General features: G+C 36.1%; 1 protein-coding gene across 1 annotated transcript in view; it reads right to left on the bottom strand.

Moving 5' to 3' along the window:
* The window catches only part of LOC136032181 (splicing factor 1-like), a gene marked incomplete at its 3' end in the record, with an annotated part of 33,327 nt that extends 26,414 nt beyond the window's left edge, over positions 1-6,913 (bottom strand). The window contains 1 exon segment of the mRNA XM_065712375.1: positions 6,319-6,913. Coding sequence (XP_065568447.1) covers positions 6,319-6,829 — 511 coding nt within the window.
* Between the last annotated feature and the right edge of the window lie 15,854 nt (positions 6,914-22,767).

Genomic DNA, 22,767 nt, shown 5'->3' with positions numbered 1-22,767 from the left:
TGAATATTGGTGTGCTTTACCGTAGCCCATCAGCTCCAAACCAACTAGTATCTCACCAAGCAGTTTCTAACGTAATACAGATCTTATGTAATCTAAATTCATCACTTGTGCTTTATGGTGATTTTAATATGCCAGAAGTTCGTTGGTTTGATGGTATTGGGTACTCACCCCCTAATAACCCCTCCTACACAACCACCCAAACCCTTGCTGACAACTTCCTAACTCAGATAATAATGCAACCCACTAGATTTAGACATTCACAACAACCATCATTACTTGACCTCCTTATTACAAATGACCCTGAGAGGATTACTTCCACTTGTTACCTCCCAGCTATTGGTGCAAGTGACCACATATGTATAATGAATGACATTAATATTAACCATAGTCGTGACGATAAACTTAAGAGAACTTTTACCAATTATGCTTTAATCCGTGAAGAACTAGCTAATATAAATTGGGATGAGGGATTATCAGATGAGACGGACATTGAATCTAGTTGGAATCGTTTTAAGTCTACTTTACTAGGTGCATGTAGGGAGCATACAAAGGTTTATTGGTCAGATAAACCAAAGACTCTTCCATACCTTCCCAGGAATATTAAGAAAATTATCAGAAAGAAAAATAGAGCATGGAATAAATACCTAAAATGCAAGTGTGACAACCATCATAACAAATTCGCCATGCTCCGAAACAAGCTGAGAAACATGACAAGAAAAGTTATCCAAGACCATGAAGAATCTATTGCAAATGAGTCAAAGAAAAACCCAAAAAAGTTCTGGCGCTATGTTACAGCTAACAACCCTTCCCGTCGACGCACCAACAGGCTAAAAAATCATATGGCTCCAGTACTACTGACCCGAAAGAAATCACTGATTGCATGAACGCCAGCTTTTGCACAAACTTCACCTCTAAGCCACCTGACATTACACTCCCAACCATACCTCCTGTAGCAGTACATAACCCAATGTCCCCTGTAATCATTACTCAAGAAGATTACCTTAATTACCTTAATTTGCACTTCGGAGCAAATTAAGATCTGTAGATCTGTTGAATGCTCCTGAGTTGAATCGGTGATGTCTCATAGCAGGTATGAGCAGGACGGAATGTCCCACTCGTACTTCCAGTCTTTCGTGGCCCACTCTTTGTCCAGTGCCTTCTTGAATGCTTCGGGGGTGGGGGCTGAGACTGTTGCTTTGCACAGTTCATTCCAGGGGTTGACGACTCTGTTGGTGAAGAAACTTTTTCTGGCCCTGGTTCTGACTGACTGCTTGAACAGCTTCTTTGAGTGTCCTCTGGTGCACTGTGGGGGGCCTGGGTGGATGGGCAGGATCTTGGCATATGATGAGTTCAGCAATTTGCGGGTCATCATCATGTCGCTACGGTTGCGCCTGTACACAAGGGTAGGGAGGTTGAGAGCCCGTAAACGATCTTGATAAGGTTTGTCTCCAAGGTTTGTGATGGCCTTGGTTGCTCTCCTCTGGACTCCCTCAATTAGCCTGACATCTCCTTTGTATGCTGGGAAGGCAGCGCACATGCCGAAATCCAAAACAGGTCTGACTAGTGCCTTGTAAAGTTTCAGGAAAACTAGTGGGGATCTGCTGGTAACTGTTCTTTTGATCAGACCTAAGTTTGTGTTGGCCTGGGACACGCTCTTGATGGTGTTGGCATGGAACTTGAGAAGGCTGTCAACAATGACCCCAAGGTCGCGTTCCTCTGTGCTGGTCTTGATGGGTGAATCGGAGTTGGAGGCATGTTCATGCATATGGTATTGGGCGCATGGGTTTGAGGATCCAAAGTGTAGCGTGCTGCACTTGCTTATATTGAACGATAAGAGCCATTTGTCTGCCCACAGCTGGATTTTCTGGACATCTGTTTGCAGGGATTTTACATTCACTGCTCCAAATAGCTTTGAGTCGTCAGCATAGAGAGACAAGTTGTTTTCCACCTCGCTGAATATATCGTTGATGTAGATGTTGAACAGTGTAGGACCAAGAACAGTTCCCTGCGGTACTCCACTGATGACATCACAGGGCTCGGAAAAGACCTTTTCACCTCCAGCACCAAATAGCCTGACTCTCTGGGTTCGTCATGACAGGAAGTCCATAAGCCAATCAACCAGGTTGGGGTGTAACTGGGCAGCAGTAAGCATTTAAAATACTAAGAAGTTTAAACTCCAACAAAGCTGCTGGACCTGATAATCTCCACCCTCGGCTTTTGATAGAATCTGCTGCTCACATTTCCCTCCCCCTTTCCAGAACATTCAACATGTCCCTGGCCAAAAAGTCAGTACCAAATGATTGGAAAACAGCAAATATTATACCAATTTTTAAGAAAGGTGACAAGGATGACCCAGGAAATTATCAACCAATAAGCCTAACCTCAGCCATTTGCAAGATCATGGAAGGTATCATTAACCATGCTCTTATAAATTATTTAGAAGAAAATACACTTATTAGCAATAGACAACATGGATTTCGCAGGGGCAGGTCAATCGACACCAACTTTATTCAGTCATATGATCATGCAACTAAAATTTTGGATATGGGTAAACCGGTAGACATTATCTTACTCGACCAAGCCAAAGCCTTTGACAAAGTTGAACATTCATACCTGTTGCTGAAGCTTAAAGCTTATCAGGTGCATGAGGATGTGATTGATTGGATTGGAGCATTCCTAACTGGCAGATCTCAACGTGTCATGATCTACACTGATAATGGCGATCCAGTTTTCTCCTCCACTTCCCCGGTTATAAGCGGCGTCCCACAGGGAACCATCCTTGGGCCAACGTTGTTCAGCATATATATTAACGACTGTACAACTTATCTATGCAACCTTTTAACATTATATGCTGACGACTGTAAGCTCATTGGGCCTGCTGAAACTGAAGAAGAAAGAGTCTACATTCAGCTGGACCTTGACAGGCTATCCTCTTGGTCATCAACTTGGGCCCTACAATTCAATGCAACAAAATGCAAGGTACTGCACTTAGGGCACAATAACCCCCACCATCCCTACCATATAGGGTGTGATCAGTTGGAAGCAGTTGCTGAGGAAAGAGACTTAGGCGTCATTGTGGACAAAGATTTAAAATTCCACAGCCACACTCAGGCTCAGGTTGCAAAAGCTAATCGAGCTCTCGGACTCATTAAGCACTCTTTTGTAACTAGAAAGTCATGTGTGGTTATAAAACTTTATAAATCCCTTGTCCGTCCCCACCTTGAGTTTGGCTTGACATTGGCCTTTCCCCAAAATAAAATGGACACAAGAGCCCTTGAAAGTGTCCAAAGGAGAGCAACCAAACTGGTCCGTGGCTTAAATAATGTCCCTTACCAGGATCGCCTAGGATCTCTGAGACTTCCAACCCTCACCTATCGAAGATATAGAGGAGATGTGATCATGGCACGCAAAATTTTCAAATCTGGTCACCTGAACCAGATCTTCACCCCCTCTTTGGCTAACAATTCAAGAGGTCACAGTCTTAAGCTTCACCTGCCTGGATGTCGGAGAAGGGAACGACGTGGTTTCTTTTCCATTCGGGTGGTCCCCCTCTGGAATAGCCTATCCGAGTCTACCATCCAAGCTGAGACTCCCCACTCCTTCAAGGCTGGAGTCGACAGGGACTGGGAGAGGGCCGAGTGGAGGCTGGACTGGGAAGCTAAGCCAACATAATTACATCACTCACCACCAGCAAGAACTACAGGAGGATCTACCACCTTATCTCGCTGGCAAATGCTATTTAAGGTAATTTAAACTAAGAGTAATTAAAATCTAACCTGTATTAGGTGGGACTCTTTATTACCTAGATTTGGTTAGAGTAGCTGAAATACATTTGGTTTGCTTTTTTGTGCAGGAAGGGGTGTCAATTTTTTTTTGTTTTCCTTCAAAAAAATGTTGTTTCTAGTTTTCTTATCTCCTTTTGCATTATTCTTGTTGTTCCATTCTTCTGGATTCATATTGCTTTTGTTTTTATTTGTTTGTTGTATTAACAAAAATGAATAAATAAACCTTAAAATGAGTACAGCTTAAATTGAAAATGAAAATCAGGCTTAAAACAAACACAAATATTTTACTATAATAGAAAAATGAAACCCAAAATAAACAGAAACTGAAAACAATCATACAACATGTACTAATATAAATGAATAAATAAACCTTAAAATGAATAAAGCTTAAATTAAATATGTGAATCAAGATCAAAATGAACAAAAATCAATTCAAACAAGTGTATGGGTACTGCCTCCTTCCTTAACTATAAAACTCTAAAACATACTGTATCATTGGTGCTTTACTGAAAATGGTGCTTTATTACAAACATTTTTTACACACTTATTACAACATTGAAAATAAAAAATACTATAGCAGCAAAATCAAATTTTGAACTGAAGGGCTTTTCAGCAGTTTAAATCATTATATATCAAATATTTAGTTTAACCTTATTTCTTCCCAAGACTATTCACAACAAATTTAATTCCACTACAAATAATAATTTAGGGTGCTTGTGTATTAATCAGAACACAGTCAAAAAGTGAAGTTAGGTTCTTTTGTGAAACAAACTACAATGCAGGTACATTTTAATTAAATATTTGGTACTTGTTCATTATTCAATTGATTCAATTCAATTCAGAGCACACTCAAGAAAATCCAGCAGTTTGCTATGCATAGTGATAGAAGATAGTGCCTGAACACATATCTTGAAATGAAGATTTGGAATTTGCCAAAGACTGAAAAAGAGACAATTATATTTTTCCAGGATAAGGGTTGTTGCCCACAACAAAACTGTGTCTCAATGGACACAGCATGACTTTATTACCTAACCTAACATGACATCATAGTTTGTTTCACAAAAGAGCCTAACCTTCTTCTGAATAATACACAAGTACCTAATTTAGCTACTGTCTCCTTCCTAGGAGACATTTTGCTTTTTTAAGAAGGTAATATTGTAATATTGTTTCAAGGAGAAGGCAAATTTATAACTTTTAATGACTACTCAAGGAGCTTTTATATCAGTGATTTAACAAAAAATAAAGTTAATCAGATGAAAGTAAATAGCAATGTTGAAACTTGAAACAAACAAAACTTAATGCCTTGTAAACAAATGTCTATAAAACCAGAGTAAAAATTGACAGTTGACATTTCCCTATTTCTGCACAACAAAATAAAACTAGCACTTTACTGAAAACAAAGATACATTAATAAGAAACAAAAATGCTTCATGTTTATACTATCACTATATGATATTTTAAAGGATTCCCAAACAAAAATCACAATATGGTATGCACTAGGTCACTGCTGCTGGTGCAACCATGATGAGAGACTGCAAACACCTATTCAATAGTTTCCAACAATGGTCTAATCTTAATATTTCCTAACTTTAGAAATCTAAAGCCTACTGCATCATTGGCACTTAACAGAAAACAAATTATATTACAAATATTCTTTTTTCCAGTTGTTACAGCATTGAACTGAAAATACATATTATACTATTGAATTTTTCTTTTCCAATTTTATTAATTAAAAAAAAAAATTCAGTTTTATTTATTCAATGAGAATCAAACCTTTAGCCTCATTACAGTATATTACATGCTAAATGCTTATTAGCATTAGCATATTTAAAAAAGCTGAACATAATTGATGAGTGTTTAATCTGAATGTTTAGCCTGTTGATAAAATAAATTGGGACCTATATCTAATTATCTATTTGCCTATATCTAATTTAGATAAACCCTTAGTTATAGCTTAAAGCTCAAGCCTACTCAATTAACAGGAACTATATTTTCAAAACTAAGACCAGAGAAAAAGAACCTGAAAACAGAAAATTAAGGTTTAATGTTTTTTGTCAAAATTCTAAACTGTCAAGTAGTGTGGGCAAATTTCTAAGACTTAGAAATCATAAGGAGGTTAACATAAAAGCTTGGTAATAACCTACCTTCCCTATGTGTTTTTTGCCCTGGATTCCTTTTTATGACCTAACCCCATTCACAGATAGGCCTAGTAAAAAGTAGCTAAACTAGAATTTTATCTTATAGTGATGTCACCCTTTGAATCTGTAAGTCAAACTAGGCCACCCAGCAAAACAATTGGGCTATAGGGAACAAGATATCACCTAATGACTCAAAGTAGAATTGGCAACAGTAACCTAGGCAAGTAGCCTAATTGAGCCTATAGGCCTAGTAGATTTTGAAAGAATTGAAAGGTGTATTCACTAGTGGGCTATGGGTCATCAGTGACCCTAGTCAAATCAGGTAGCTTAGTCAAAGATTGTAACAGCCAAGAAAAAGCTAATAACAGACAAAACATGAATAATACAAAACTTACTTGAAGTGTCTCTTTTTCTAGAGCTTGAGTTGCTTGATCTAGAAGACCTGTAATCATCCCGATCATAAGACCTGTCTCTGTAGTCTCTATCTCTATGATCATGTCTTTCTCTATCTCTATCTCTATTATCATGTCTGTCTCTATTTCTTCTATCTCCTCTGTCTCTATCATCATACCTATCTCTTCTTCCTCTATCTCTATCATCATGTCTTCTATAGTCTTTATCTGCACTCTTTTCATTTTTTGGTGGTTTATCAATGCTTGGTGGTTTGTTAAAGCTGGATGGTATATCTCCATATGCTTGCTCTTCTGTGTAATTTTGCGCTTCAGCGAACTGGGAATAATCAGGTTGATGAAATTGATTTACAACTTGACTTGCAGGTGCAGGCTGACTTTGTTCAGTCCCACTCTTCAGATAGCTAGGCTTTAAAAGAGACATACCACCAGTATTCACGACCGGTTTTGGAACCGGCATTCCAATTGGGGTTCTATTTGCCCCTGTCATAGACATTTTTGTCGAGTTGCACTATTATTTCTATTTAGAAATTGATTCTTATTTGCAATGGCGTATTTTATCATGAAAATGATGAACGCCTGATACTAATGAAGGAGAATAGAACCAGCGCTAACTATAAAGATAATTTATATGAAAACAACAATCAACGAAATTCTTATAGGCTAATCATAAACAGGTCTATTTTATTGTTTGTGATCTTTATAAATCCTAAAAAAAGCTAGGTTTCGTTGGGGGTGGGGCGCTATTTCCCCTAATAATTTTGAGAGAAAAAGCTGTTATATAGCCCATGCCCCTTGACTCTCCAGATGTTGATCAATTATTCATATAGACCCGTTCCTGGCGAGAAGATCGCCCATTTCAAAGTAATAATACCTCCAAGTCTTGGGCCAATATCTTTTGTCTTACCAACGGTGATGAAATGGCTTCTAAGTTTTCAGCAGAACTTTTCCAGTTATGCTGTGACACCTTTCCAGTGAAAAAAAGTTAATCGCAAATCCGATTGTAAACCATGGATAAATAAAAAAAATTGTGTGCCGAATAAGTGAACTCGATAAACTCTTTAAGGAAGGATTTTTCCAAGAATCTCAGAAACTTCGAAAGATTGTTGTTAGTGAAATCTGCAAAGCAAGAAAGGAGCCTGGTTCTCACGTGCTCAATAGGCTAGGATATTTCACAAAAGTATCCAAGATCTTATAAGAAAGGTCTCTTCAAAGTATTTCTTACTGAATAATAACGGTGACCCACTGAGTGTGGATATTATAAATGATTATTTCGCTTCAATTTGTAAAATTCACCCGCCACTCCAAAAATGTGCCGGCCAACAGTGCAGTGAGTGACATTCCTGTGATTGAAATACATCAGACCTAGCTTAACGGGAAACTTGACTAGCTTAATTAGACCAACTCGAAAATCTTGACACATATAAGTCAGTATACCAAGGTGATATCCCTACCAAATTGATTGTGAAATGTGCCCAGTATTTAAGTGTACCTCTAACAGCAATTTTTAACCAATGTTTTGTAGGTCGTATTTTTCCAGTGTGTTTTAAATGAGCTATTATATCACCTATACTGAAAAATATGTCCCCAAAAATCTCTAACTTAAGACCAATATCAAAAACCTCTATTTTCTCTAAAATTTTTGAAAATTGTATTTACAATTTCCTCTTTGACGATATTCAAGGTAAAATCAATCAAAATAATTTTGGCTTTAGGTCGAATCATAGCACCACGCATCGCTTAATATATATACTTGACACTGCTTTCAAACATCTTGAGTTAAATAATTCCTACGTTGAAGCTGTATTTGCTGATATTAACAAAGCCTTTGACGAGTTGGATCATCAGACAGTTATTGATAATGCAAGAGCTTTAGATGCCAAAGGTTTTGTTTTACGTATGGTAGCTACTTTTGTGTCTGGTTTTGAGCATCGTGTAGTCCTCCCTAACGGAGATTCATCAGGTTCTACTTCTATTTCCTGTAGAGCACCTCAAGGAACTAAATTAGGTCCTTTAGCATTTTTAATTGTTTTTAACAGTATTTTACAAAGTTTTGACAACGCTTGTAAATTTGCGGATGATTTGACATTACTTAACCTTTTTCAAAATTCTAATACTTCGGACGTTAAACTTGTCTCAGTCATTAACAACTTAAAGAATGATCTTGACAATGTTAAACTCAACCTAAGCACCCCAAAAGCAATTTAATGCTATTCTCCTTTATAAGAAATATACCCCCTATCACTAATTACCTTTGTATATTAAATTTCAATACGGTTAAACTGCTTGGTGTGCAGTTGGACAATGACCTTAAATGCAAGTCCCACATTTCTCACTTATTTAAATCTGGTAGTTTTCTCCTTAAATCTTTCTCGCTTCTCAAACGGTTCTCCATATCGATCCAGAACCATAAATAATTTATTTTTCTTATATAAGACCCTGTCTTTTATATACTTTCACTGTCTAGCACCCTGGGTTGACCAATGTTCTAAAACTGAAAGCATTCAAAAAAGAGCAATAAAAATTATACTGGGGACACCCTATACTACTTACGATGAAGGTTTGGATAGACCTGATTTTACTACATTGGAATCACGACGCCACATCCTTACCAGGAACTTTGGTCACAAGTGCCTTAGTTCTGACTGTCATCGACGTCTTCTTCTCCCTTCAAAGATAATCCCCCAATCTTCCCTAATACAAGAATTAATGCTTTTAGAGCTCCAAATACCCAACTTGACTCATGTCCCCAAATGTTGACCATCAGGTACAGAAACTCTTTTGTTCCCTGTGCTTATGCTAGCTTGTGGGCTATTTTAGTCAATAAATCATATTCTATTCTATATGGAAATTTCTTGCCCTCCCCCCCAAATAAGAATTCTAGAGCTACATCCCTGTTTTCAGTATTTCTTTGAGTAGAACAGAACCTAATCTGATGTTCAGCATGATTTCCGAAATACTTTTTCTACAACCCGTAGCCGTTCAAAGTATTCCACGAAATTCCAAAGGCGACAAAGTTCAAAGTTTGAGTGTATCTGGTACTGTTGATGAGTCAAATATATAATATGGGTCAAGGGTGCTAAATGTGTTGATCGTGTGCTGCAAAATACCATCCCTAAGAAAAATTCCAGACCACAAGACTCATCACACTTTTACAAAACATCATGGCTGAAGTAGTGAGAACTGATTTATGAAAAAATTCGTTTTTTTCGCATCCATATATTCAAAAACCAACATTTGAAACTATGAAAAGGAATTAATTTTTATTTTAAACATATTATTGAAACGTTGACAAATTTTGAAATACTAACACGTTTTTGAAACATTAAAATCCAAAATGGGCTTTTCATAATAACTAATCAAAAATAACTTTTCCATGAAATAAGTTTTTCAAAGAAAAGTAAAGTGCTCTATTTAGCAAAAAATGTGCAAAAATCAAATCAAAAAATCTACCAAGCGTAAAATTAACAAAAATCAGCATCGATAAATAAATGAAACCCAAAATGAACAGAAATTACAATAAATAACCGAATCAAAGTTAAAGCGAGCAGAAATTAAAATGAATAGGGCTCGAGACCCTGTGTCTTCCCAAGGCCAGAACATAATTTGCACTTTACTGAAAAATATTACTGATTACTTATTGTCAGTTTAATATACATATGCTGATGTCTATTCCTTAAAATGTTAATAATTATCGACTTAATAAAGCTACTAGTTAAAAAAAAACTTTCTCCAAAAATAAGTTTTTCAAGGGAACGTAAAGAACTCCAATAAACCAAAAATGAGCAAAAATAGAATCAAATAATCTACCAAGCGTAAAACTACCACAAATAAGCATCAATAAATGAATGGAACACAAAACGAGCAGAAATTTAGGACTCACAACCCCTTTGCCTTCTCAAGACAACAACATAATTTACACTTTACTGAAAAAATACAAATGAACGTGTACTGTCAGTATAGTAGACATATACTCATATTTATTCTTTAAAAATGTTAATAATTATAAGGTCAGAGATTTCCCCAATGACCAGACATGAGCCTTAACCATCTGAACCAGCAAACTATTCATAATATTTTTATTCGAGGAATACTCTCTACATGATAACCTATTGCAAGCAAGGAGAAACCTTTGTTCCCGCATACTAGAACGATTAAATAGTAAACATGTTTCCAAATTTTTCCGCATGAGAGTGCAAGCATCACAACGTATTTTTGCTCTATTAGATACACCTGTATATCACAGGGCTATTAATTTTCCAAAGTGACAAAGAAAGGTTAAGTTATTAGCGGTAAAGTATTATTTGCACTTTAGTTCACGTTTTACAAAACTTCTATAGGCGGAAGTAAATAATTTTGCATTATTTTGGTAGAAGAAAGATCACGGATGCGTGTTTGCTCTGTGACAGTTTTTTGGATAAAATAAATGTCTATGTAACGATTTGTTTTGTAGGACTACCTGCACCTTTAGAAAGAAATGCGCTACCCTTCGGCATTGGTGTGCCATCTAACCTAACCTTACCAACTGTGTTAAGGTTATGTCGGTTAGTTTAGGCTAGGTTAACCTAACCTACTAGCTTGTATGAAAAAGGTGTAGAAGTTTCATGATGAGAAAAGTCAACATGGAACAAGTTTCATGAAGAGGAAATAGAAATATTACAAGATTCTCGAAGAGATAAATCAAAGATAAATTAAGTTTCCTGAAGAAATAATCCACATGCAACAAGTTTCACGAACAAAATCAGTATGTATCACGTTTCACATAGAAAAAGCTAACATGCAACAAGTTTGACGAAATAAAACATCCTGATAAATTAAGTTTCACGAATTAAGTTTTAAAATAAATTAAGATGCAACAAGTTTCACGAAGAAACCGGTTTCACGAGGAGAAATATCATTGTACAAGTTACATGAACGGAAAATCAACACAACAAGTATCACGAAGAAGAAATAAAAATATAGCAAGTTTGACTAGCAAAAATCAGCATGTATCATGGTTCACGAAGAAAAACCAACATAAAATAAGTTTCACAAAAAATTTAATGGTAAATTAAGTTTCACGAAATAATAAATAAACATATAATAAGTTTCACGACGAAAAATATATCAAGATAAATTATATCAAGATAAATTAAGCTTTATGAATAAAAAACAGCACGGAGCAAGTTCCACGAATACTAGCAGTTTCATGAGGAGACAAATCAATGTACAAGTCTCTTGAAGAGCAAACACAACGTGCAACAAATTTCATGGAGAAAAAATACAAATATAACAAGTTTCTCGAAGACATAAATCAAAATACATTAGTTTCTTGAACAAATAATTGCATGCAACATTTTTTAGCAAAACCAACATGTGTCATATTTTCATGTAGTTTCAACAAGTTTCACGTAGGAAAATATCATGATAAATTAAGTTTCACGAAAGAATTAATCAACATGCATTATTTTTTACGAAAAACAAATCAGCAAGCAACAAGTTTCACGAACAAAAAAGCAGCATACAATATGTTTCACGAAGGAAAATATCACGATAAAAAAATTTTCACGAAAGAATCAATGTACAACAAGTTTAACGAAGAAAACTAAAAGTACAGCAAGTTTCAAGATAAACAAATTAACATGCAACAGGTTTCAGGAAGAAATAATCAATATACAACATGTTTCATGAACAAAAGATCAACGTAAGCCTACTTTCACGAACACAAAAATATAACTAAGCACAAGTTTCACAAAGGAAAAAAAAAATCAATTTGCAACATCTTTCACGCAGAAAAAATCAACATAAAACAACTTTCACAAAAATAAAATAAAAATAAAAGAAGTTTTACGAAGAGGAAATTAACATAAAATAAGGTTCACGAAGAAAAAATGACCTACACTAGCCTTGTTTGAAAATTCTGAGATGGTCAATTGATTCGAAAAACTATATGCATATTGAGCCTCCTGTTGCAGAGGTAGTAACTGTACGGTGTGGCATTCGTTTCTAAGGGTGCAGGTAGTCATACAAAGTAAACAGATAGCATAGAAATTTATTTTAGCCAAAAAGACTGTCCCACAACAAAGCAGTGTTTTCAGCCATTTCGTTGCGCAAAACAACAAATCTAGTAATAAAAATGCCAAAAAGCTACTCTGTGAAATTCTGAGATAGTGAATTGACTGAAAATTATCGCAAAACTATGCGCATATTGAGCCTCGAGTTTCAAAGCCAGTAAAGCCGTACGGTCGCGCATTCGTTTCTAAAGGTGCAGGTAGTCCTGAGAAATAATGGTTACCATAGACATTTATTGTATCCAAAAAGACTTTCCCAATGCGAAGCAATGTTTCACCCATTTTTCGGTGCAAATCAAAAATTGTTGCCATAAGGAGGCGAGAATCCTATTGTGAGAAAATTCTGAAATTCTGAGATAGTCAATTTAATTAGAATTATTGAAAATCCATACGCATACTGACCCTTGAGTTTCAGAGAGAGTAATGCCGTATGATAGCGCATTCATTTAAAAAAAAACTGTTAGTAGTCCTACAAAATAACGGTTAACATAGGCATTAATTTTAGCCAAAAAGTCTGTCCCACGGCAAAGTGTTTTTTTTTTCAGTCATTTTGTAGTGCAAAACAACAATTCTAGCCAAAAGAAGGCAAGAATGCTATTGTGTGAACATTCTGAGATAGTCCATTGATTTAGAACTATCGAAAAACTATACACATACTGTGCCTCGAGTCTCAGAGACAGTAATGATATACGGTGGGGCATTTGTTTCTAAAGGTGCAGGTAGTCCTACAAAATAACGGTAAACTTAGACATTTCTTTTAGTGGAAAAGACTGTCCCACAGTAAAACGGTGTTTTCAGGCATTTTGGTGTGCAAACAAAACAATTCTAGCAAAAAAGGTCAAGATATTATTGTTTGAAAATGGTGATGTAGTCAATTGATTCGAAAAACTATATGCATATAGGGTCTCGAGTTTCAGAGACAGCAATGGCATACGGTGGCACATTTGTTTCTAAAGGTGTAGGTAGTCCTATAACATAACGGTTAACATATACATTTATTTTATCCAAAAAGACTGTCTTACATCAAAGTGGTGTTTTCAGCCATTTTGGTGTGCAAAACAACAATTCTAGCCAAAAGAAGTTCGAAAACCTATTGTGTGAAAATTCTGAGATATTCAGTTGAGTCGAAAAACTATACACACATTGAATCTCGAGTTTCAGAGACAGTAATGGCGTAAGGTGTTGCTTTCTTTTCTAAGGGTGTAGGTAGTCCTATAACATAACGGTTAACATAGACATTAATTTTATCCAAAAAGACTGTCCCACAGCAAAGTAGTGTTTTCAGCCATTTTGGTGTGCAAAACAACAATTGTAGCCAAAAGAAGTCCAAAAATCTATTGTGCGGAAATTCTGACATAGTAAATCGATTCGAAAAACTATCCGCATACTGAATCTCAAGTTTTGGAGGCAGTGATACCGTAAAGCAGCGCATTTGTTTTAAAAGTTGCAGCTAGTCCTATAAAATAAACGGTTAACATAGAAATTTTTTTTTCAGCCTAAAAGACTTTCCCACAGCAAAGCGGTGTTTTCAGCCACTTTGATGTGCAAAACAAAAATTCTAGCCAAAAGAAGTCCAAAAATGTTCTAAAATTGGCAATATGGTTGTCATTTCCCAACCATAGATTAGCACAGAGGCAGCCGCATACAAAATCTTGGTGAAAATCTCAATGATGAATTTTTTTGCGATGCTGTTAAAAGCTTTGACCCTAAAATGGAATAGGTAATAGGTAACATCTCAAGAGAAAACACAATAAAGTATTGTACAAGACAGGTTCAAAGCAATAATTTTTCATGATGATATTCCACATACCATTATTTCAATAAAAGTATTTTTATTGCATTACTTTATTATGTTCCTGTTATTTTTAGGGTTCACTAACTGCTCCAACATTTATAATGTTTTATTTAAATGTCGGAGACACAATATAAAGAATTTTCAGAGACATAGGTACTACTTGACTCAGGGGAAGTCTACTAGAGTCTAAGATAGGTTAGCAGTTTTTTTTCTTTTTTTACCAAATTTAGAGAGAGATGAGCTGGATTTCTTCCAAAATCCACACACAAATACATACACACACACGCAGATACACAGACAAACACACACAGACACATACACACCACAAACATACACAAATACACATATGCACACACACACATACACACATTCACATACACACACACAAATACAAAAACACACACACACGCAAACACACACAAAAAAGCACACAAACACATGCACACACGCACCCATAAACACACACAGAATCACACACAAATGTAGTTTTAGCTTTAAACCTCATGACAGTGTGCATCAAACAACAGGAATGCTACTTCAAAAATGCTACACATGAGGAATGTTTTAATCCAATATATTCTGAGTCAATTATACCCAACATTGTATTAACTTCTGAAAAAAAGTTGACACAACGAACTTATTTTCAATACTGAAGCCTGTGAATCGTAAGATCTGTCATGTTACATGTCGTTGACCTTCAAAACCTGATTTTACAGGATTATAAAGACTCCCTCAGGAACCGAAAAAAGTCACACGAGATTACGTCATCTTGACATATAAATATTGGATTAAGGGGAATTTTCTTTTTTTCACAGCCGGAGCTCGTAAGATTTATCAAGACACATGCCGTTGACCTTCAAAATATATTTTCGCTGGATCACAAAGGTCCCTCGGAGCCAAAACAAATCACTTGAAATTACTTCATCATGATATGCAGATATAAGACCATCGAAGCTAACCCCTGGTGCCTGCAGCCAACATTTAGCCCCCTCTTGGAGTTTTTTTCAAAGCCAGAGACACATGAGTGTGAATTACAACCCAACTGTTGCCATCTATTCCAATATAGTCATAGATGGCAACATAACCGGATATATTAAGTTACATGCATGGCCTGTGTGTGTGTGTGTGTGAGTGTGTGTGTGTGTGTGTGTGTGTGTGTGTGTGTGTGTGTGTGTGTGTGTGTGTGTGTGTGTGTGTGTGTGTGTGTGTGTGTGTGTGTGTGTGTGTGTGTGTGTGTGTGTGTGTGTGTGTGTGTGTGTGTGTGTGTGTGTGTGTGTGTGTGTGTGTGTGTGTGTGTGTGTGTTTGTATATATTTTGAAAAATGCTATAGATTTTGAAAAAGGAACAAAACCTGCTAACCTATCTCAGACTCTAGTAGACGCCATATGAACCAAGTAGCAGTACCTTTTTCTTTGAAATTTCCTTTTCTTCCTTATCTGACCTAGAATAAAACATTCTAAACGTTGGAGTTCTTATTGTATCCTAAAAATAACGTGAACATAACAAAGTAATGCAATACAAATATTTTAAGTGAAATAATGCTTCGTGGAATATCAACATAAGAAATGAGTGCTTTGAATCTATCTCATAAAAGGCTTAATTATATTTTCTCTTGAGATGTCACATATTCCATTTTGGAGGCATACACAATTCTTAGCAATCTTGACAAACATTTCATCGCTGATGTTATTGTGTTCAAGGACTCTATCTGTTGGTAAGCCTCTGGTTGTACTAGTAAGGTTTGCCGGTGCTTTTTTCATCAAGTCATCTTTATATTTCTTAATAATGTTGAATATCAACGCCTTTTACATATTACTTACGATTTCATTGTCTTTTACGATATTTTGTTTTACATAGGTTGTAGTTTTGGCACCTAGATACGTTATGCATTGTAATGTTGGTGCTGTAGTAGAGTTGTCTTCTTTGGGATGGTAATGCCAGAAAGATGGTGATAGGATCTATCAAAGGGTCATGTGTTACCAGAAACAGTGGCAAGAAGTTGGCCTTCGTCATCAATTAAAAGTTTCAGACTTACATTCTCTTTGAGCACTATCATCTTTGGAATCGTTACTCTCTCGTATCCACCATTTTGATGTTAGAAATTCTTGGGCAATTAAAAGGAATTTAGCCCCTCATTGTCATGAAAACGTAAGTATATATTTCAAATAAGATACCCATTAATTCTTGTCTCATAGTTCAAATATTTCTCTCTGCAGTCATTCAATGCTATGATAAGTTTATCACGAACACACGTTTTTTTGAAAAACTTCATATTTATCTTTTCCATGATGGTGCTAGTAACGTTTGCATGGGGTTTGTTTTTAGTCAATTCATCTTTAATCAACTTGCTTATAATTTCTGCTAGTGCCCTTTCTAATTTAATTTTTGTTTCACTGTCTATTACGACATTATTTTTACATAGGTCGCAGTTTCGGCACCGGAAGAAGATATGGCTTATGACATTGTTACAGCGGTATGCCTGTTTTCTACTTCTCTTCTTTTGAATGCTACTACGAAAAATATAGCGATAGGATCCATCAACGGGAAACTTGTCACTAGAACCATTAGCAAGTTGATTCTGGTCATCAACTAAAAGCTCTAGACTTCCATTCTCTTTGAGCACTATCATGTCTAGAAATGTTAAACTCACATATCCACCATCAGCGATGTTGGATTTTTTCAGTATTCCCAAGGAATTTAACACTGCACTGTCATAACAATGCTCACATACATTTCCAATAAGGCCGCATTAATGCTTTTTCATAGCTCAAATATTTCTTCTGGTCGGCATTCAACGCGACGATAGCTTTATCATGTGCACACATTTTCTTGGAATATTTCATCTTTGCCTCTTAAAATAAGATATGAGTGTTTATCCTTCCAATATAAAAACGATGCTGATCGGAAACGCATAATAAACTATCTATTGCCGATGATCTTCCACAGATTACCACGGAGGTATCCGCATCCAAAATCTTGGAATTTGTGGAGCTTGGAGTGGAATTTGCAAAGTTGGAAATGTGGACTCGGATACAGAAGTGGGGGGCCGGGGATCGGAGTGGAAATAGTGGGAACTGAAATTGATTGAACCGGGGTAAAAGCCAGCAGAATTAGAGGTGGAACCGTTGTAACCGGAGTTCAAAAGCAGTGGAAGTGGAATTGGTTATCACCAGTTCTAATGAGGGAGTGCTAGAGGGTGCCAGAGGGCCAGTCACAGTGTAGCAAGGTTGTGTGAATTGACATGGCTTATCACGTTAGGAATGGCTTGAAAACGTGGCCCAAAGAATTTAATGCATTATTTTTTATCAAAAACTGAAAAAATGAGTTGTGGAAAAAACTGAAAGCTTACACCCAGTCAAAGAAAGGAAGCCTTTTCATTAAGGTTTCTCAGAAATACGTTTGAATACGGTTCAAATATAAGTTAATATCAACCCTCCCCCTCTGAAATTGCTTGCTATGGTAGGCTAGCCACAAATAGTCATGGTTGCGTAAATATGCATAGCTATGGCTCAAAGAAACGTTGTATTTCCATCAAAACCTCTTATTAACAATTCTTAATATGGTTTAAATTTATCTCTAATAAGAAGGTTTCCCTCTGGAATTGCTTCCTAGGGCGGGGCAACCACATATTGTCACGGTGGCGTGAATATGCATAGTCGCGGTTCAATGTAACTTAGCATTTCCATTAGAACTTTTTCAGAAATAACTGTTAACATGGATCAATTTTATCTCGAATAACAACCGTCACCTCCGGAATTGATTGCTGGGGGATGGACCAGCCACAAATTGTCACAGTGGTGTGAAATATTCATAGTCTTTGCTCAAAGACACTCGGTATTTTCATTTAAACGTCTCAGAAATAACTGAATGTCAAAAAGTGTCTCTTTTTCTTGCAGGTACGTCTAATAGAACAATAGAAACGATGTATTATCATTAGCACCCCTCAGTTATACCTTTTAAGATGGCTTAAATTTACCTCTAATAACAACCCTAACCCCTCCTCCTGGAATTGGTTGCTATGTCCCCCTGCCTTTCTGTAATTCATGGTTCATTTTTGCTTACTTTTATCCTTTACAAGCTTTTTTCACGTTTGATTTTTTTTCGTTGAGTTTAACTACTTTTTCTGTGTTTTTATAATGATTGTAATGATGTTTTTTCTTAAAGTCAATGCTTTGTAATATCTCACTGAGTGAATAGCTAAATTAAGATGTCCTGGTCCCGTTAGAAAATTAATAGCATTATAATAGGCTAGTGCATCTAATAGAGCAAGAATTAATAGCATTGGGATGGTTTTACTCTCATATGGAAAGGGTTGGAAACATGCAAACCCTTTAATCGTTCTAGTAAGTTGGAGAGGGGATTCTACTTTCGTGCAATAGCTTAGTACGTAAAAAGTATTCCTCGAATAATAATTTTAATCTCTTTCGAAATTTAACGCGGAAAATAACCTTTAGATTATAATAGTTGCCTGAAAAAATATCTTGAGAGAAAATGAAATCCCGAAGAAACAAAACGCCATTAAAGAAAAAAACGCCTTGAAAGAAAACGAAATCCTGAAGAAAATGAAATCCTGAGAAAAAAGCGCTTGAAATGTTATATAACAACCCTGGTGTTTATCGTCATTACGTAACACCTCACATGCGTGCTGTCATTATGTTATTTCGAATAAATCTACCAAGACACGTAAGATTAAGTCACCCCCCAATAAATCCGCGCTAGATTGCGTCACATCCCACGTGTGCACCATCTTTAAGTAAAACCCACATGTGCTCCCCTTCAGTTGAAACCGGGGATTCGCCGCTTGACTAGCGGACTCTAACAAGTCCTATCTCGTAAGAACCAGAAGTAAACAAAAATCAATCACATAACAAGAGCCTGCTGAGTGGAATTGTTCTCTAGGACCCCCTTGGAATTGGATCCTACGGCCCCGTTGGTTTTTTTGGTAGGACCACAGTGGAATTGCTCGCTAGGGTCCCCCGTTGGAATTGGTTGCTAGGGTCCAGCGTCTTGAAGGTTCCCCATTAGCGGGCCCTAAAGGTTTTTTTTACCTTCATGGGTTTTTGAGATAAAATGCTCTCTATTAGGTAACACTGAAAGCCTCTTCCGTTACATCCAAAGAAATATGGATTTGGCGGTTTCCTGAAGGGTTTTTAAAGAATCAAAGAAACTATTATGTAACAACCAAAAGTAAATATTTCCTACGACGTAGGTGTACTCTACGGTTACAGGTGTGCTATAGTATTGCATAAGATCCATATGTGTGTAGTAACGTCCTGAGGGGCTAGCAACTTCATGTTTACCCACTATGGCTGCGTTTAAAAGCAGAGAGGGGTTACTACTTCTAAGGGTACTATTTTTTTGTTTTGCATGTTTCCTTCAGAAGTTACCAACTACTAAACATTTTAATTTCCTAATTTTGGCTTTCCACTCTAGTTTCATTCTTGTCTCTGACCAAAACAGAACTCACTTGGAATAAAGACCACATTTCAAAGCACCTCATCAGTTACTTGCACACAATTGACACTTAGCTTATCCTTTGACAGCTTAATTGTTTCGTGGTAAACTAAACTGTGCTATAGAAGAAAACCCCCGCAAATTTGACATGCCTCCTTCACAGCAAATAAGCTCATATGACTTTTTTGATTTGTTTATAACTTGCTCCACGCGCCATTACGCCGCACTTGTAATATTAATAAAAATATACGCAGATCAGTTTTCCAATTAGGCGGCAAATTACTTGCAGATTAATGGTTAAGGTTTTTTAGCCATGTCAAACCAGAAATTATCGGAACATTGAACTTACAATATCTTCTATGAGTTGAGCATGTCCATCTATTACGTAGAGGCATCCTGCTCAAACTCTCAACGTATCGCAGTTTAGCCAATCAAGATTCAGCTGGATAGTTAAGAAAAAATATCGTTAAGGTATTTATGTATTATAGCGACCCGCTCAAGTTCTTGAACTGAGTAGAACCGATTTGTCTGTCAGCAATCGATTATAATTAGCTTAGATTTAGTGAGAAAATTTATGACTTAGGTATATTTTGATTAAATATTTAAAAAATAGAGACGGTTAGGTATTTAATATAATGCGTTCTGGGCGAACTGCTTTCTAATCCTTCGTTGTAGTTTCCATAATCTTGTTAATGAAATAATATATTTTCATCATATTTTGGTATATTTCATTAGGATTAACCAAACTTGACTTCTTGAGTGGGGTAGCTGTAATAAATAAGTACCATTGTAATTTCAGTCTTTTGACTATTGACATTAAGAAGACAATGACAAAGCTTAACAGCTCGAATGAATCTATAAATTAAAAAATGTAGTACAAGGTCAATCATGTAATGGCGCCTATTCACGAAAATGTAGGGGGGGAAAGTATTTTTCAATTTTTAACAAAGATGGAAAAAAGAATATATTGAGCACTCATTCATAAAACAGGGGTAGCGGAAACTTCGCTGCTTAGATAGATCGTCGTATAATCTATGAAAATCCTAAGGGGAGGTGTTAAGAGAAAAGGGATTCAAGCGAAAGAAAATACCTATTTTTGAAAAAGGTATTTTTTTAGATAAAGTATCATTCCCTGATCTAAGGTCTCTACCTCATATTTTTGTTGGAATAGAAGAGGAAATTCGAGGGGCCGAAAACGGGCTGAAAACTCCTTGTCTCTGATCCATTTGACCCATACATCCGTAACTCCTTAGTGCATGGGGAAAATTTGGATGGGGGTCACTGGCTTCAAAATAATAGAGTTAAAAAAAACTTTGTTTTATGGACTTGGAATTCTCATCCGTAATTCCTCAGGCCGGAAAACCCGAATAAAAAAAAACAACTCAAGAAAGATAGGCTATTAGTTCGCTTGAAAGCGAGACCTGAATTAAAGTGAAAAATTCCTTTTTCTGAATAGATTCAAATTAATATGTACATTTAAATGCTGTAAACTTAAATCCCTAGGCGCAAGTATACTCTAGGGCACAAAAAATGCTCAGGTTTAGGACAAAGATCACCAAAAATGGACCTGGAAATGGACTAAATTGCTTTCGCAAATCACCTTGAAACTATTTACGCAAGTTCTTGCGATGGTCTCAATTTTTTTGGAGGATGGGCATGTCCCTCCTAGACTTTTGGCCCTCCTAGATTTTGAAAACACTTTTTGTGGGGAATTTTCAAGAAAATTGCTATATGCGCCCACCCCCTAAATTTTAAATTTGTAAAGTTCCCCCCCCCCCAAAAAAAAAATCATAAATTGACGCCACTTACTACTCGGGCCAAAGGTGAAGCTGATCCAAAACACAAAAGATATGAAAAAAAGCATTGCTTCCCTCAAACGTGGCCCGGAAAGAGTTTTTTTTAGAGAACCTGAAGTCTACGTCTGTAACTCCCAGGACTAATTGAACTGTGATGTACAAAATGAGTACATCTCCCTCGAAAATGGACCCAAAGATTTTAATTTATAGTCCGCTTGAAATTATTCTATAAGTCCTCGAGCTACGAAAACCTTAATGCACAAAAACAAAACTTGGAGTTCGAAGCATTTATTTCCAGGCCTTTTGGTCAAGAGGACCCTCGGCCTTTCAGTCAGGGAAGTCTTGGGAAACAATTGTTTTCCCCAAAACAGGCCCACATTGTTTCTTGTTTCTATTGGTCAGGGCTTTGAGTTTTCAATTAGTTTAGACTACATCCATGAATCCCTGGTCCAGGTGACCCCCTCTCCCCATAAAAATCGTTCTTCTGGTATTTTAAGAACAAAACAGGCCTCTTTTTATAAGTCCCCTAGAACGAACTTGGACAGATTTTTCTAATTAAAACGTTCAAGGATGTTCAGAGGATTAGGATAATGTAAGGGAGGCTTAGTCCTATAAAGGACTAAAATTTATGCAGATTTTCAGTCTGTATGACTAAAACTAACGCTCCCCGTCCAAACCAAACTTTATGGTAAAAATCAAACCTTTCGTGGTAACGAAAGGTTTTCTATTTATTCTAATTAAACCCTTTGCAATTCAGAGATCATTCTAAAAGAATAAGAATAAAATTCGAACTTTAGCGTAGAGAGCGAGGTATTGGCGAGGGGTGAACCCCTTCATATACTTAATAATTTATTTTCATTTTAAGTTTTAATGTTGCTCTTTACTCTCAGTTGAAAAAACTTGTTTTTTACTTAATGTCTTTAAAGCATTATTGTACAAAGTTACAAGCTGATTAAATTCTTAGGTGAGCAATGAAAAAGCTGAAAGAAGCTTTAGAAATATTTCTACAATGAATTCATGATAAAACTACGTCAGTTAAAAACGAATAGAAAATAAAATTCAGGGTTTCTTTTATTTAACTATAGCAGTACCTATTACCTTTATGTTTAATGTGCTTATTTATTTTATTTTCTGTTTGTTTATAGTTTTCATTATTATTTTGTATTTCTTTATTTCTTCTTTATTTCTTCTCCCCTTTATACTTCTTTCTTCATTTCTTCTTTATTTAGCAGTATCTATTACCTTTATGTTTAATGTGATTATTTATTTAATTTTCTGTTTGTTTATAGTTTACATTATTATTTTTTATTCCTTTATTTCTACTTTATTTCTTCTCCCC

This window comes from Artemia franciscana, chromosome 10 (assembly GCF_032884065.1).
Source record: "Artemia franciscana chromosome 10, ASM3288406v1, whole genome shotgun sequence".
Classification (NCBI taxonomy): Eukaryota; Metazoa; Arthropoda; class Branchiopoda; order Anostraca; family Artemiidae; genus Artemia; species Artemia franciscana.
The sequence above is the reverse complement of the archived record's forward strand: the minus strand, read 5'-3'. Positions and strand labels throughout refer to the sequence as shown.